Consider the following 12,483-nt stretch of genomic DNA (forward strand, 5'->3'; position numbering starts at 1 on the left):
CAGGCTGGTCTCAAACTCCTGACCTCAGGTGATCCACCTGCCTTGGCCTCCCAAAGTGCTGGGATTACAGGTGTGAGCCACTGTGCCCAGTTATCATTTTTGATGCTTGTCCTGTTGTTAGGGGATCTTTGGGGTGTCCTTTTTCTGGCCTGAAACTTCTGTGGCTGGTGGTGCCTTTGCCCCAGTTTTGCTCAGGCCCTCTGGGCTCGTTTCGCCCACCCAGCCTGGCAGCCTATGCTTGGCTCATGCTACCAGCCTGGGTCCCATGCCTGCCAAGGGTGAGACAGGCGTGGAACAGTTAGGGGTATGTGAGTGAGCATTGGGTCCAGCCACTGTGCATGGTCAGACATTCCGGGTGCTGCAGTGGGGCAGGCAGTTCCAGGTGCCAGCATGGCACCAGCTCCCTGCGAACCTGCAGCCAGACCAGGCACATGGCAAGCAGCTTCCACAGCTGGCACTGGGGAACATATTGGTGCCTGGAACTTGGAGATACCAGGAACAGCGGGGCCTCAAAGAGGGAGTCACAGCCCTGGCTTGGGGAGCTCCCAGGGCTATGCTCCCCGAAGGGCTGCAGCTCTTCTTGCCTTCACCCACAACATGGCAAGCAAGGGTCATGTCTCACCCCTGTTTGTGTTACAGCTCTTTTAACCCCACCATTTGGTGGGTCCTGAGTTCTTGTCCTGAGACAGGAAGAATGAGGTATGCAGACAAGTGAAGGGTGAGCAAGACAAACAGTAGCTTTATTGAGCAATAGAACAGCTCAAAGGAAACCTGCAGGGGGCAGCTCCTTTCCCTAGCAAGGGTGTCTTGAGGAGTGTTCAGCTCCTAGCAGAGAGGGTAGCTCCTCTCTGCTAGGCAAGTTGTCCTGACAAGTGTTCAGCTATCAGCAGGGAGGGTAGCTCCTCTCTGCAGCTGGTTGTCCTGTCATCTGTGCAGCTCTCAGCAGAGGGGAGGCCCTAGAGTGGGTGGCGTCTCTCTGCAGGCATGTCATCCCGTAGTCTCTGCAGAGGCCTGAAAGTTGGTTGCTCCTCTCTGCAGCTGGTTGTCCTGTCATCTGTGCAGCTCTCAGCAGAGGGGAGGCCCTAGAGTGGGTGGCGTCTCTCTGCAGGCATGTCATCCCGTAGTCTCTGCAGAGGCCCGAAAGTTGGTTGCTCCTCTCTGCAGCTGGTTGTCCCAACATCTGCAGCTCCCACAGAGGAGGCCTTGGTGTGGGTAGCTCCTCTCTGCAGCTGATTGTCCTGACATCTGCTCAGAGCCTGGGCTTTTATGGGCCTTAGAGGGGAGGAAGTGCATGCCAGTTGGTCCATGGGCAGCCATGGGTGGGCCTGGAAGGGTCACCACAAGTTCCCACTCCCATAGTGGGATGGGCAGCCCGGTCCCCAGCCTCAGGCCCTCCCTGGCCTGAAAGTGGGGCCTTACCAGGGACCTGCCCCATCCACCCAGGAGCCTGTCTGCCTCCTGCTGCCATTCATGGTGCCCAGGCTGTAGGTGCCAAGAGGTGCCTGCAGGCCAGTGCTGAGCTGCCTTCAGACCCCAGTTGGCTTCCCTCCTATGCTCATTGGCATCCAAAATCTGTAGGGGACTGAAGCAGCAGGGGACTGGTGTGTCAGCTCTGCCCCGAGTATGTGCACACTCGGCTAGGTTGTGACAGTGCCCAGGCTCTGCTCTGACTTTGCTCTGAGATTGGAGTAGGCATCAACAGCAGGGAGAAGCCAGTCAGTGGGAGCAGGAATTTCTGAGTCTGTGAGGCCCTCTAGGGCCCCAAGAGGACAGGGATTCCTGAGTCTGCAGCCACTCTTTGAGTTACACCTGGGAAGGCGGGGCTCCTGCCTGCTCCCGGCCCTGAAAGTACAGGGATGCCCGGGTCCACAGACGTGGCTTGGGCGGCTGCAGCGGCACCCAGGGAGCTCCCACCCCAACTTGGAAGGGACAAGGATCCCTCTTGTCCCTAGCTCCTGTTGGCTCCATGGAATGTGCAGCCCTGGCCATACCTCCCTGCTGCAGCTGGTGTGATGGCAGCAGCCACTGCAGACAGCCTGCTGCTGCCATCACTATTTTGTTCCCACTGGCCAAAATAGGACAGTTTTGGCCAGTGGGAACTTATTCAAGTTAGTTCCTGAGTCCTTCTGACGTAAATTTCCAGTTTTCTTGCTATTTAATATAAAATGTTCTGGGCTCATTTTGTGCATATCTAGACCAGAGCTGGTATCAGCTACTTTTTTTTTTTCCAGCAATTCATGGTCTTTTTTAGTGGGAAATGGTGTTTGGATACCACAACCTGGGTATTAGAGGAATATAAAGTTATTGACCTTAAAAGCAGTTAAATGAATGTGGTTTATTACTCATTATTCTCAAAATAGTATCCCCAGGTTGGGCATGGTGGCTCATGCCTGTAATCCCAGCACTTTGGGAGGCTGAGGCAGGAGGATCACTTGAGCCCAGGAGTTTGAGACAAAGCTGGGCAATGAAGTGAGGCCCCCATGTCTACAAAACATCAAAAAATTAGCCAGGAGTGGTGGTGCATGCCTGTGGTCCCAGCTACATGGGAGGCTGGGGTAGGAGGATTCCTTGAGCCCAAGAGGTTGAAGCTGCAGTAAGCCATAATGGTGCCACTGCACTCCAGCCCAGGCGACAGAGCAAGACCCTGTCTCAAACCCTCAAAAACAATCACCCTAATCTCTTTATTGTGAAAACAGTCAAACATGCAGAGAAGTTGAAGGAATGCATAGTGAACACCTGTACGTCATTCATCTAAATCCAACAATTGTTAACATTTTGTCCTATTAGTTCTCTCTAATATAGGCTAGGTATAATATATAATAGTAATAATACAATATAGTTTGCTTTTTTTTTTTTTTTGAGACGGAGTCTTGCTCTGTTGCCCAGGCTGGAATGCAGTGGCACGATCTCGGCTCACCACAACCTCTGCCTCCTGGGTTCAAGTGATTCTCCTGCCTCAGCCTCCCAAGTAGCTGGGACTACAGGTGCTGCGCCGCTGTGCCTGGCTAATTTTTGTACATTTACTGGAGATGGAGTTTCACTATGTTGGCCAGGCTGGTCTCAAATTCCTGACCTCGTGATCTGCCCGTCTCAGCCTCCCAAAGTGTTGGGATTACAAGTGTGAGTCACCGCACCTAGCCTATAATATAAATCTTATTGTACCATTTGAAAATATGTTGAGGCTGGGCACGGTGGCTCACGCCTGTAATCCCAGTTACTCCGGAGGCTGAGGCAGGGAATTGCTTGAGCCCAGGAGCCCGAGGTTGCAGCGAGCCGAGATTGTGCCACTGCACTCCAGCCTGGGAGACAGAGCAAGACTCCACCTAAACAAAACAAAACAAAACAAAATGTCAAAGGTGTCATCTTCATTTCAAAATCATTAGCAGTGTCTCCTAAGGTCATTTTCTATGAAAACATAATACCATATCTTGAATCACTTTCTTCATTTGGTTTCTTGATTCTCCTCATATTTCACTGGCTCCTTCTCCCAGGTCTCTTGCTGGGCTTCCCGACTTCTACACAGTGGAATACACAGGGCTCTGTGATTGGACCTCTTCTCTTCTCCCTCTACATACACACTGTGGGTCATTTCATTAACTCTAAGGCCTTAAATACTATCTACTTGCTGAAGACTTCCATTTTCTCTCCCTTGCCCAAACCTTTCCTCTGAATTCTAGATTCCTATATTCAGTGGCTTACTCATTTTCTCTTTTTCTTCTCTTTTTGAGATGGGGTCTCGCTCTGTTGTCCAGGCTGGAGTGCAGTGATGCGACCTCAGCTTGCTGCAACCTCTGCCTCCTTGGTTCAAGTGATTTTCCTGCCTCGGCCTGCTGAGTAGCTGGGATTACAGGGGCTTGCCATCATGCCCAGCTAATTTTTTTTTGTTGTTAGTAGAGACGGGCTTTCACCATGTTGGCAGTCTGGTTTTGAACTCCTGACCTTAAGTGATCTGCCCTCCTTAGCCTCCCAAAGTGCTAGGATTACAGGCATGAGCCACCGTGCCCAGCCATCATTTTCACTTGGATATCTAACTGACTTTTCAAAATCAGTGGGTACAAAACAATTCTTTTTTTTTTTTTTTTTTTTTTTTTTTTTTACATTTTCGGAGATGGGTCTTACTTTGTTGTCCAGGCTGGAGTGCAGTGGTACAGTCACAGCTCACTGCAGCCTTGCCCTTGTGGGCTCAAGCAATTCTCCCACCTTAACCTCCCAACAGGTGGGACTACATGCATATGCCATCATGCCTGGCTAATTTTTAAATTTTTGGTAGAGACGGGTCTCCCTATTGTTGCCCAGGTAGGTCCTAAACTCCTGGGCTCAAGTGACCCTCCTGCCTCGGCCTCCCAAAGTGCTGGGATTATAAGCATGAGCCATTGCAACTGGCCCAGAACAGAACTCTCAATTCCTGCCCCTCTTCTCCATGATTTTCTCTGTCTTCCCTATCTCAATAAATCCAATGTAGCGCTGGGCACGGTGCCTCACTCCTGTAACCCCAGCACTTTGGGAGGCCGATGCGGGAGGATCTCCTGAGGTCAGGAGTTCAAGACCAGCCTGGCCACGCCATGGTAAAACCCCATCTCTACTAAAAATACAAAAAATTAGCTGGGTGTGTTGGCGGGCACCTGTAAATCCCAGCTACTCGGGAGGCTGAGGCAGGAGAATCACTTGAACTTGGGAGGTGGAGGTTGCAGTGAGCTGAGATTGCACCATTGCACTCCAGCCTAGGTAACAAGAGTGAGACTCTGCCTCAAACCACCCCCCTCAAAAAATAAATAAATCCAATGTATTAGATGCTCAGAATTACCCTTGACTCTTTTCTTTCTATCCCATAGCCAGCCCATCAGTAAAGCATATAGCTGTACCTTTGGAATCTATGCAGAACTTGACTACTTCTGACATTTCCACTACCTCTGACCCAATCTAAGCCATCATGTCTTTTGCCTGGATTGTTGCAGTAGCCTCCTTTCTGGTCTTCCTGTTTATGCCTTTGCCCCCATTCGTCCTATTCTCTACGGAGCAGTCGGAATACTCTTTTAAACATGTAAGTCAGATCATTTTACCTCTGCTCAAAACCCTCTGCCATCACACATTACAGTTGTTATGTGTAAATTACTGTAATTTTATTTCTTTCATTCTAATTTTTATACCTTTAATATCCATTTCCTTGCCTAAGATCTTCAATATAATTTTGAGTGAATGCGGCAATAAATACTCTTATCTTGTTACATTTTGAGACAGGGTCTTGCTCTGTCACCCAGGCTGGAGTACACTGGCATGATCTCAGCTCACTGCAACCTCCACTTCCCAGGCTCAAGTGATCCTTCTACCTCAGCCTTTCAAGTAACTGGGACTATAGGTGTGTACTACATGCCTGGCTTTTTTTTTTTTTTTGCTGGAGAGAGGTTTTTACTGTTTTGCTCAGGTTGGTCTCGAACTCCTGGGCTCAAGTGATCCACCTGCCTCAGCCTCCCAAAGTGTTGGGATTACAGGCATGAGCCACTGTGCCCAGCCAAATAATGTTTTTAGTGGTTTACTATTAAGTATGATGTTTACTGTTTCTTGGTTGCTACGTATGCCAATTAACTATTACCACAAGAATGCCACCACAAGAATGCCATGTAACTAACCATAGCAAAACTCAGTTGGACAGGTGCAATGGCTCATGCCTGTAATCCCAGCACTTTGGGAGGCCAAGGCTGGTGGATCACTTGAGTTCAGGAGTTCAAGACCAGCCTGGCCAACATGGTGAAACCCGGTCTCTAATACAAAAAAAAAAAAAAAAAAAGTAAAAATTAGCTGGGCATGGTGGTGCATTCCTGTAATCCCAGCTGCTTGGGAGGTAGAATGCTCAGGAGAATCACCTGAACCTGGGAGGTAGAGGTTGCAGTGGGCCGAGATCATGCCACTGCATTCCAGCCTGGGCAATAGAGTGAGGCTCTGTTTCAAAAACAAAACAAAACAAAACAAACTGAGTAACATGAAACAACAATCATCTATTCTTATAAATCTGTGGATTGACTGGAGTTCCCATTCTAAATGAGAATTGGCTAGAGAGGTTTTGCTCTGCTCCACCTGTCTGTCATCCTCTTCCTGGAACCAGTAGGATAGCTGGGAATGATCTTCTGGTGATAGAAGAAGGGGAAGAAAATAAGCACAGTTGTGCAACTGCTTTTCATGTTTTTGGGTCACATCATGCCTGCCACCATTCCAATGATCAAAGCGAGTCATGTGGCCAAGCCCGAAGTATACTCTATCTATAAAGGTGTTGGAAGGGAGAAAATATTTCTAAACTATGGTACATTACATTTTCTCAATATACATCTTTTTATGTTGCCTATCTGTTAGCAGGTTGCTGTAGTTATTATTTTGGATAGATGGGTCTTTTAGTCCTCTGAAGGGGTGGCCAGCCCCTCCACACCTGTGGATGTTTCTAGTCAGGTGGAACGTGAGACTTGAGAAAAGAAATAAGAGACAAAGTATAGAGAAAGAAAAGTGGGCCCAGGGGACCGGCGCTCAGCATATGGAGGACCCTCAGGACCCTCGCCAGCACTGGTCTGAGTTCCCTCAGTATTCATTGATCATTATCTCTACCATCTCAGAGAGAGGGGGTATGTGGCAGGACAATAGGGTAATAGTGGGGAGAGGGTCAGCAGGAAAACATGTGAGCAAAGGTCTCTGTGTCATAAATAAGTTTAAAGAAAGGTGCTGTGCTTTGATGTGCACTACACAAACATCTTGGTGCATTAAAGAGCAGTATTGCCACTAGCATGTCTCACCTCCAGCCCTAAGGCGGTTTTCTCCTATCTCAGTAAATAGAATATACAGTTGGGTTTTACACCAAGACATTCTATTCCCAGGCCAGCAGGAGACAGATGCCTTCCTCTTATCTCAACTGCAAAGAGGCCTTCCTCTTTCACTAATCCTCCTCAGCACAGACCCTTTATGGGTCTTTCCCTTCCCACAAGGCCATATCTCAGGCTATCACATGGGGAGAAACCTTGGAAAATACCTGGCTTTCCTAGGCAGAGGTCTCAGCAGGCTTCCGCAGTGTATTGTGTCCCTGGGTACTTGAGATTAGAGAATGGTGATGACTTTTAACAAGCATACTGCCTTCAAGCACTTTTTTTTTACAAAGCACATCCTGCACAGCCCTAAATCCATTAAACCTTGAGTCAACACAGCACAGGTCTCTGCAAGCACAGGGTTGGGGCTAGGGTTACAGATTAACAGCATCTTAAGGCTGAAGAATTTTTCTTAGTACAGAACAAAATGGAGTCTCTTATGTCTACTTCTTTCTACATAGACATAGTAACAGTCTGATCTCTCTTTTCCCCACAGTCCTCCTACTAGAGATATGAATGGATTATACATCACAATTATGAATTATGATATTAAAGTTTGTTTTTTTTTTGAGACAGAATCTTAACTCTGTTGCCCAGGCTGGAGTGCAGTAGCACAATCTCGGCTCACTGCAACCTCCCCTCCTGGGTTCAAGCGATTCTCCTGCTTCAGCCTCCCAAGTAGCTGGGATTACAGGTGCATGTCACCACGCCCAGCTAATTTTTGTATTTTTAGTGGAGTCAGGGTTTCACCGTGTTGGCCAGGCTGGTCTTGAGCTCCTGGACTCAAGTGATCTGCCCACCTCGGTCTCCCAAAGTGCTGGGATTACAGGAGTGAGCCACCATGCCTGGCCACAATGTTGAAGTATTCTGAATGTATCTATGTACTGACTTTTACCAGTGAGTTTTATGACTTCAAATGTTTTCTTTTTGCATGTTAGTTATCCTTTTCTTTCAGATTGAAGAATTCCCTTTTCTTTCAGATTGAAGAATTCTCTTTTAGCATTTCTTGTAAGATGGAACTAATAGTGATGAATTCTCTCAGCTTTTGTTTATCTCATATCTGAAGGAAAGTTTTGCTGGGCATAGTATTCTTGGTTGACAGGTTTTTTTTTTTTTTCCTTTTAAGCACTCTGAATGTGTTATCCACTCCCTCCTGGCTTGTATGGTTTCCTCTATGCACCTGGGTATATCTTTCTCTAGGTTTGGCAAGTTTTGTGTTATCATTTCTTTGAATAAGCTTTCTACCCCTTGCTCTTTTTAAACTCCCTTTTGAACACCAATGACTCTGAGATTTGCACTTTTGAGGTTATTCCTTATATTCTGTAGGTGTTCATTGTTCCTTTTCATGCTTTTTTCTTTTTTCTGTCTTGTGTATTTTCAAATAGTCTGCCTTCAAGCTCAATTATTTTTTTCCTCTGCGTATCCATTCTTCTGTTGAGAACCTCTAATGCCGCTTTCAGTTCAGCAAATATATTAGTCAGTTCCAGGATTTCTGTTTAATTTTTTTTTTTTTTTTTTTTTTGAGACAGAGTTTCGCTCTTTTTGTGCAGATTGGAGTGCGGTGGTGTGATCTTGGCTCACTGCAGCCTCCACCTCCCAGGTTCAAGTAATTCTCCTGCCTCAGCCTCCCAAGTAGCTGGGATTACAGGCATCTGCCACCATGCCTGGCTAATTTTTTTGTATTTAGTAGACATGGAGTTTCACCATGTTGGTCAGGGTGGTCTCCAACTCTGGCCCGCCTTGGCCTCCCGAAGTGCTGGGATTACAGGTGTGAGCTACCATGCCCAGCCTCAGTTTAATATTTTAAAAAGTATTTGTTTTTTCAAATCTTTATTTCATGTACAAAGAATTATCATGGTCTTTCATTGAGTAGATGCCTTGGATAATCCTTTGACGGAAGATCATTCAGTCCAACTTAATGAAACCGATATACTTTGCGTGCTGAGGGAAACTCTGGCGGCACATATTGAGGCCGTATTTCCAGATCAGACCGTGCCGATTTGAACAGATGCGACAAGAGCGAGAACCCTGGCTGAATTTTCGCGGGTGGCTCCAGTATAGCTGCTGGTGACCCATCTTGCTCTCAGGAGTGCAATGAGATAAAAGGTTAAAAAATATTTCTGTCTCATAAGTTTCTCTGATAAATATCTGAATGGTTCTTCTGTGTTACCTTAGAGTTCACTGAGTTTCCTTAAAACTGCTGTTTTTAATTCTTGATCTGAGAGTTCAACATTGCTATCTCCTTAGGGTTGGTCACTGGCTCCTTTCTTTGGGGAGCTAGGGGTTCCCTGTTGGCTGCCTTTTTTTTTTTTTTTGTGGATGTACATCTATGGCTTTGCATAGATGGATTGTAATTTATTCTAGTCTTCACTGGTTGACTTGTTTAGGTCTTTCTAGGGTATATTTGCTTAGACATTCTTTTTTTTTTTTTTTGAGACGGAGTCTCGCTGTGTGGCCCAGGCTGGAGTGCAGTGGCACGATCTTGGCTCACTGCAAGCTCCGCCTCCCGGGTTCACGCCATTCTCCTGCCTCAGTTTTTTGTATTTTTTAGTAGAGACGGGGTTTCACCGTGTTAGCCAGGATGGTCTCGATCTCCTGACCTTGTGATCCGCCCATCTCGGCCTCCCAAAGTGCTGGGATTACAGGCTTGAGCCACCGCGCCCGGCCTGCTTAGACATTCTTTGCAGTTGCCCTGTGAGTCCCCTTATTCCTAGATCACCATCTCCTTTTTGGTAATAGATGGTGCCTTAAGCCCAGGTTTGCCTTGGCTCTTGTGAACATTCAGAGCACTGCCCATCTCAAATGGGGTTGTGGTGGGAGGTGGGGAGATCCCAAAGGGGATACTCTGGCTATGTGGGAAGGCTGGCTAGATGTTTGTGACCAGAAAACTTGTGGAGTATTTCTCTCACAGTGTGGAGCTACTGAGAAGTCACTTTAATTTGGCATCTCCTTTGGCTGAGATGAACAGAGTTACATGGGCTAGGGTTGCTAGTCCTATCTCCTCTCTTTGTTTCTAGCTGTTTTGGGGGATTTTTCTTCTTACAGGCACTGGTGATACCTCCTGTGGGTTGAGGCAGGAATGGTTTTCCTGCAAGGGAATGCAAGATGATGGGAAAGCTGGTTGTCTACCTCAATTTCACATTTTCTGGTGTAGAAACTGTGAACCCAGGAGCAATTTTCCATGTGTGGTGCCTGGAAAACTGAGTGAGGGTTGTCACAGAGAAGTCTGTTTCTCTTATTGTCTGCTCAGAGTTTTTCCACTTCTGTGTGGAAATCCTGGGGATTGTCTCAGCCTCATATTAGAGTTCTGGGATATTGCTGATGGTAATTTTGGTCCTGGATATTTGATTTTAGTTTTCTGTGAGAGGGAGTGAAGCCAGATTACTCTGCCATTTTGGTGGCATCAGTCTTCTACATTAATTAATTTTCTGTTAAACCTACATTGCATTTATAGGATAAATATATTGTTATATATATTTAATAACTTTCTTAGTGGTTGCTGTAGGGATTACAATAATAATCACTGGGTCGGGTAGCTCATGCCTATAATCCCAGCACTTTGGGAGGCTCAGATGGGAGGACTGCCTGAACCCCAGAGTTCAAGACCAGCCTGGGCAGTGAGAGTGGGACCCCCAACTCTATGAAGCTTAAAAATTAGCCAGGTGTGGTGGCATGCACCTGTAGTCCCAGCTCCTCAGAAGTTTGAGGTGTGAGGATTGCTGGAGCCCAGAAATTTTAGGCTGCAGTGAGTTATGATCCTGCCACTGCACTCCAGTTTAGGTGACAAAGCAAGACCCTGTCTCTAAAAATTAAAAAAAAAAAAAAAACAGGTAAATAAAAATTAAAAGCAATCAGTCAGACAGTTGAATTACAAGGTATCTTTTTTTTTTTTTTTTTTTTTTTTTTTTTTTGTCAAAATGGGGTTGTTCCATGTTTCCCAGGCTGGTCTTGAACTCCTGGGCTCAAACGGTCCACCTGCCTCAGCCTCTCAAAATGCTGGAATTACAGGCATGAACCACTGCACCTGACCAAAGATAAGATCTTGAAAGTAGCAAAAGAATAATGACTTATGATGTACAGGGGAACAACAATATGATTAATGTCTGACTTCTCAGGCCAAAAGGCATGTATGTGTAACTTTTTGATTGAATATCAAACTCCTTTTTTGTTCACTTAGTTTCAATTTCTGTTGTTTATTTTTATTTATTTTTTATTTCAATAGATTTTTGGGGAACAGGTGGTTTTTTTGTTACACGGATAAGTTCTTTAGTGGTGATTTCTGAGATTTTGGTGCACCCATCACCTGAGCAGTGTACACTGTATCCAATGTGTAGTCTTTTATCCCTTGCCACCCCCCTACCCTTTCTCCTGAGTCCCCAAAATCCAAAGTATCATTCTTATGCCTTTGCGTCTTCATAGCTTGGCTCCCACATGTAAGTGAGAACACAGGATGTTTGGTTTTTCATTCCTGAGTTACTTCACTTAAAATAATAGTCTTCATTTCCATCCAGGTGGCTGTGAATGGCATTATTTCATTTCTTTTAATGGCTGAGTAGCATTCCATGGTGTATGTATATACATACACACATATATACACATATACATACATACATACACATATACATATATATGTATATATAGGTGTTGATCAATCGTTGATTGATGGGCATTTGGGCTGGTTCCATATTTTTGCAATTGCAAATTGTGCTGCTAAACATGCATGTGCAAGTAACTTTTTCATATAATGACTTATTTTCCTCTAGGTAGATACCTAGTAATGGGATTGCTGGATTAAATAGTAGTTCTACTTTTAGTTCTTTAAGGAATCTCCGTACTGTTATCCATAGTGGTTGTACTAGTTTACATTCCCACCAACAGTGTAAAAGTGTTCTCATTTCACTGCATCCACGCCAACATCTAATTATTATTATTATTATTATTATTATTGAGATGTTTTGCTCTCGTCACCCAGGCTGGAGTGTAATGGCATGATCTCGGCTCACTGCACCCTCCACCAGCCTGGTTCAAGTGATTCTCCTGCCTTAGGCTCCCAAGTAGCTGGGATTACAGGTGCCCACCACCAAGTCCAGGTAATTTTTGTATTTTTAGTAGAGATGGGGTTTCACCATGTTGGCCAGGCTGGTCTCGAACTCCTGACCTCAGGTGATCCGCTTGCTTCAGCCTCCCAAAGTGCTGGGATTACAGCCACCACACCTGGCCCACATCTATTATTTTTTGATTTTTTAATTATGGCCATTCTTGCAGGACTGAGATGGTATTGCACTGTGGTTTTAATTTACATTTCTCTGATACTTAATGGTGTTGAGCATTTTTCCCTATGCTTGTTTGCCATTTGTATATCTTCTTTTGAGAACTGTCTATTCATGTTCTTAGCCCACTTTTTGATGGGATTGTTTTTTCCTTTTCTTTTTTCTTTTTCCTTCTTTTTTTTTTTTTTTTTTTTTGAGACAGAGTCTTGCTCTTTCACCCAGGCTCGAGTGCAGTGGCACAGTCGGCTCACTGCAACCTCTGCCTCCTGGGTTCAAGCCATTCTCCTGCCTCAGCCTCCCCAGTAACTGGGATTACAGGCCCGCGCACTACTACGCCCAGCCAATTTTTGTATTTTAGTAGAGATGGGGTT

At 45.7% G+C, this 12,483-nt stretch overlaps 2 protein-coding genes across 2 annotated transcripts in view; both read right to left on the reverse strand.

Moving 5' to 3' along the window:
• The window catches only part of CCDC107 (coiled-coil domain containing 107), a 232,499-nt gene that overhangs the window by 57,959 nt on the left and 162,057 nt on the right, over positions 1-12,483 (reverse strand). The window lies entirely within an intron of this gene.
• On the reverse strand, positions 8,748-8,921 carry LOC126938108 (40S ribosomal protein S29-like). The gene has a single exon (XM_050762282.1). The coding sequence runs from the start codon at positions 8,916-8,918 to the stop codon at positions 8,748-8,750; it is 171 nt and encodes a 56-aa protein (XP_050618239.1). The 5' UTR covers positions 8,919-8,921.

The sequence above is a fragment of the Macaca thibetana genome, chromosome 15 (genome assembly GCF_024542745.1).
Source record: "Macaca thibetana thibetana isolate TM-01 chromosome 15, ASM2454274v1, whole genome shotgun sequence".
Lineage (NCBI taxonomy): Eukaryota > Metazoa > Chordata > Mammalia > Primates > Cercopithecidae > Macaca > Macaca thibetana.

Excerpts from the sequence above, each read along its gene's own strand:
- LOC126938108 (XM_050762282.1), bottom strand. The coding sequence starts at position 8,918 with ATGGGTCACCAGCAGCTATACTGGAGCCACCCGCGAAAATTCAGCCAG.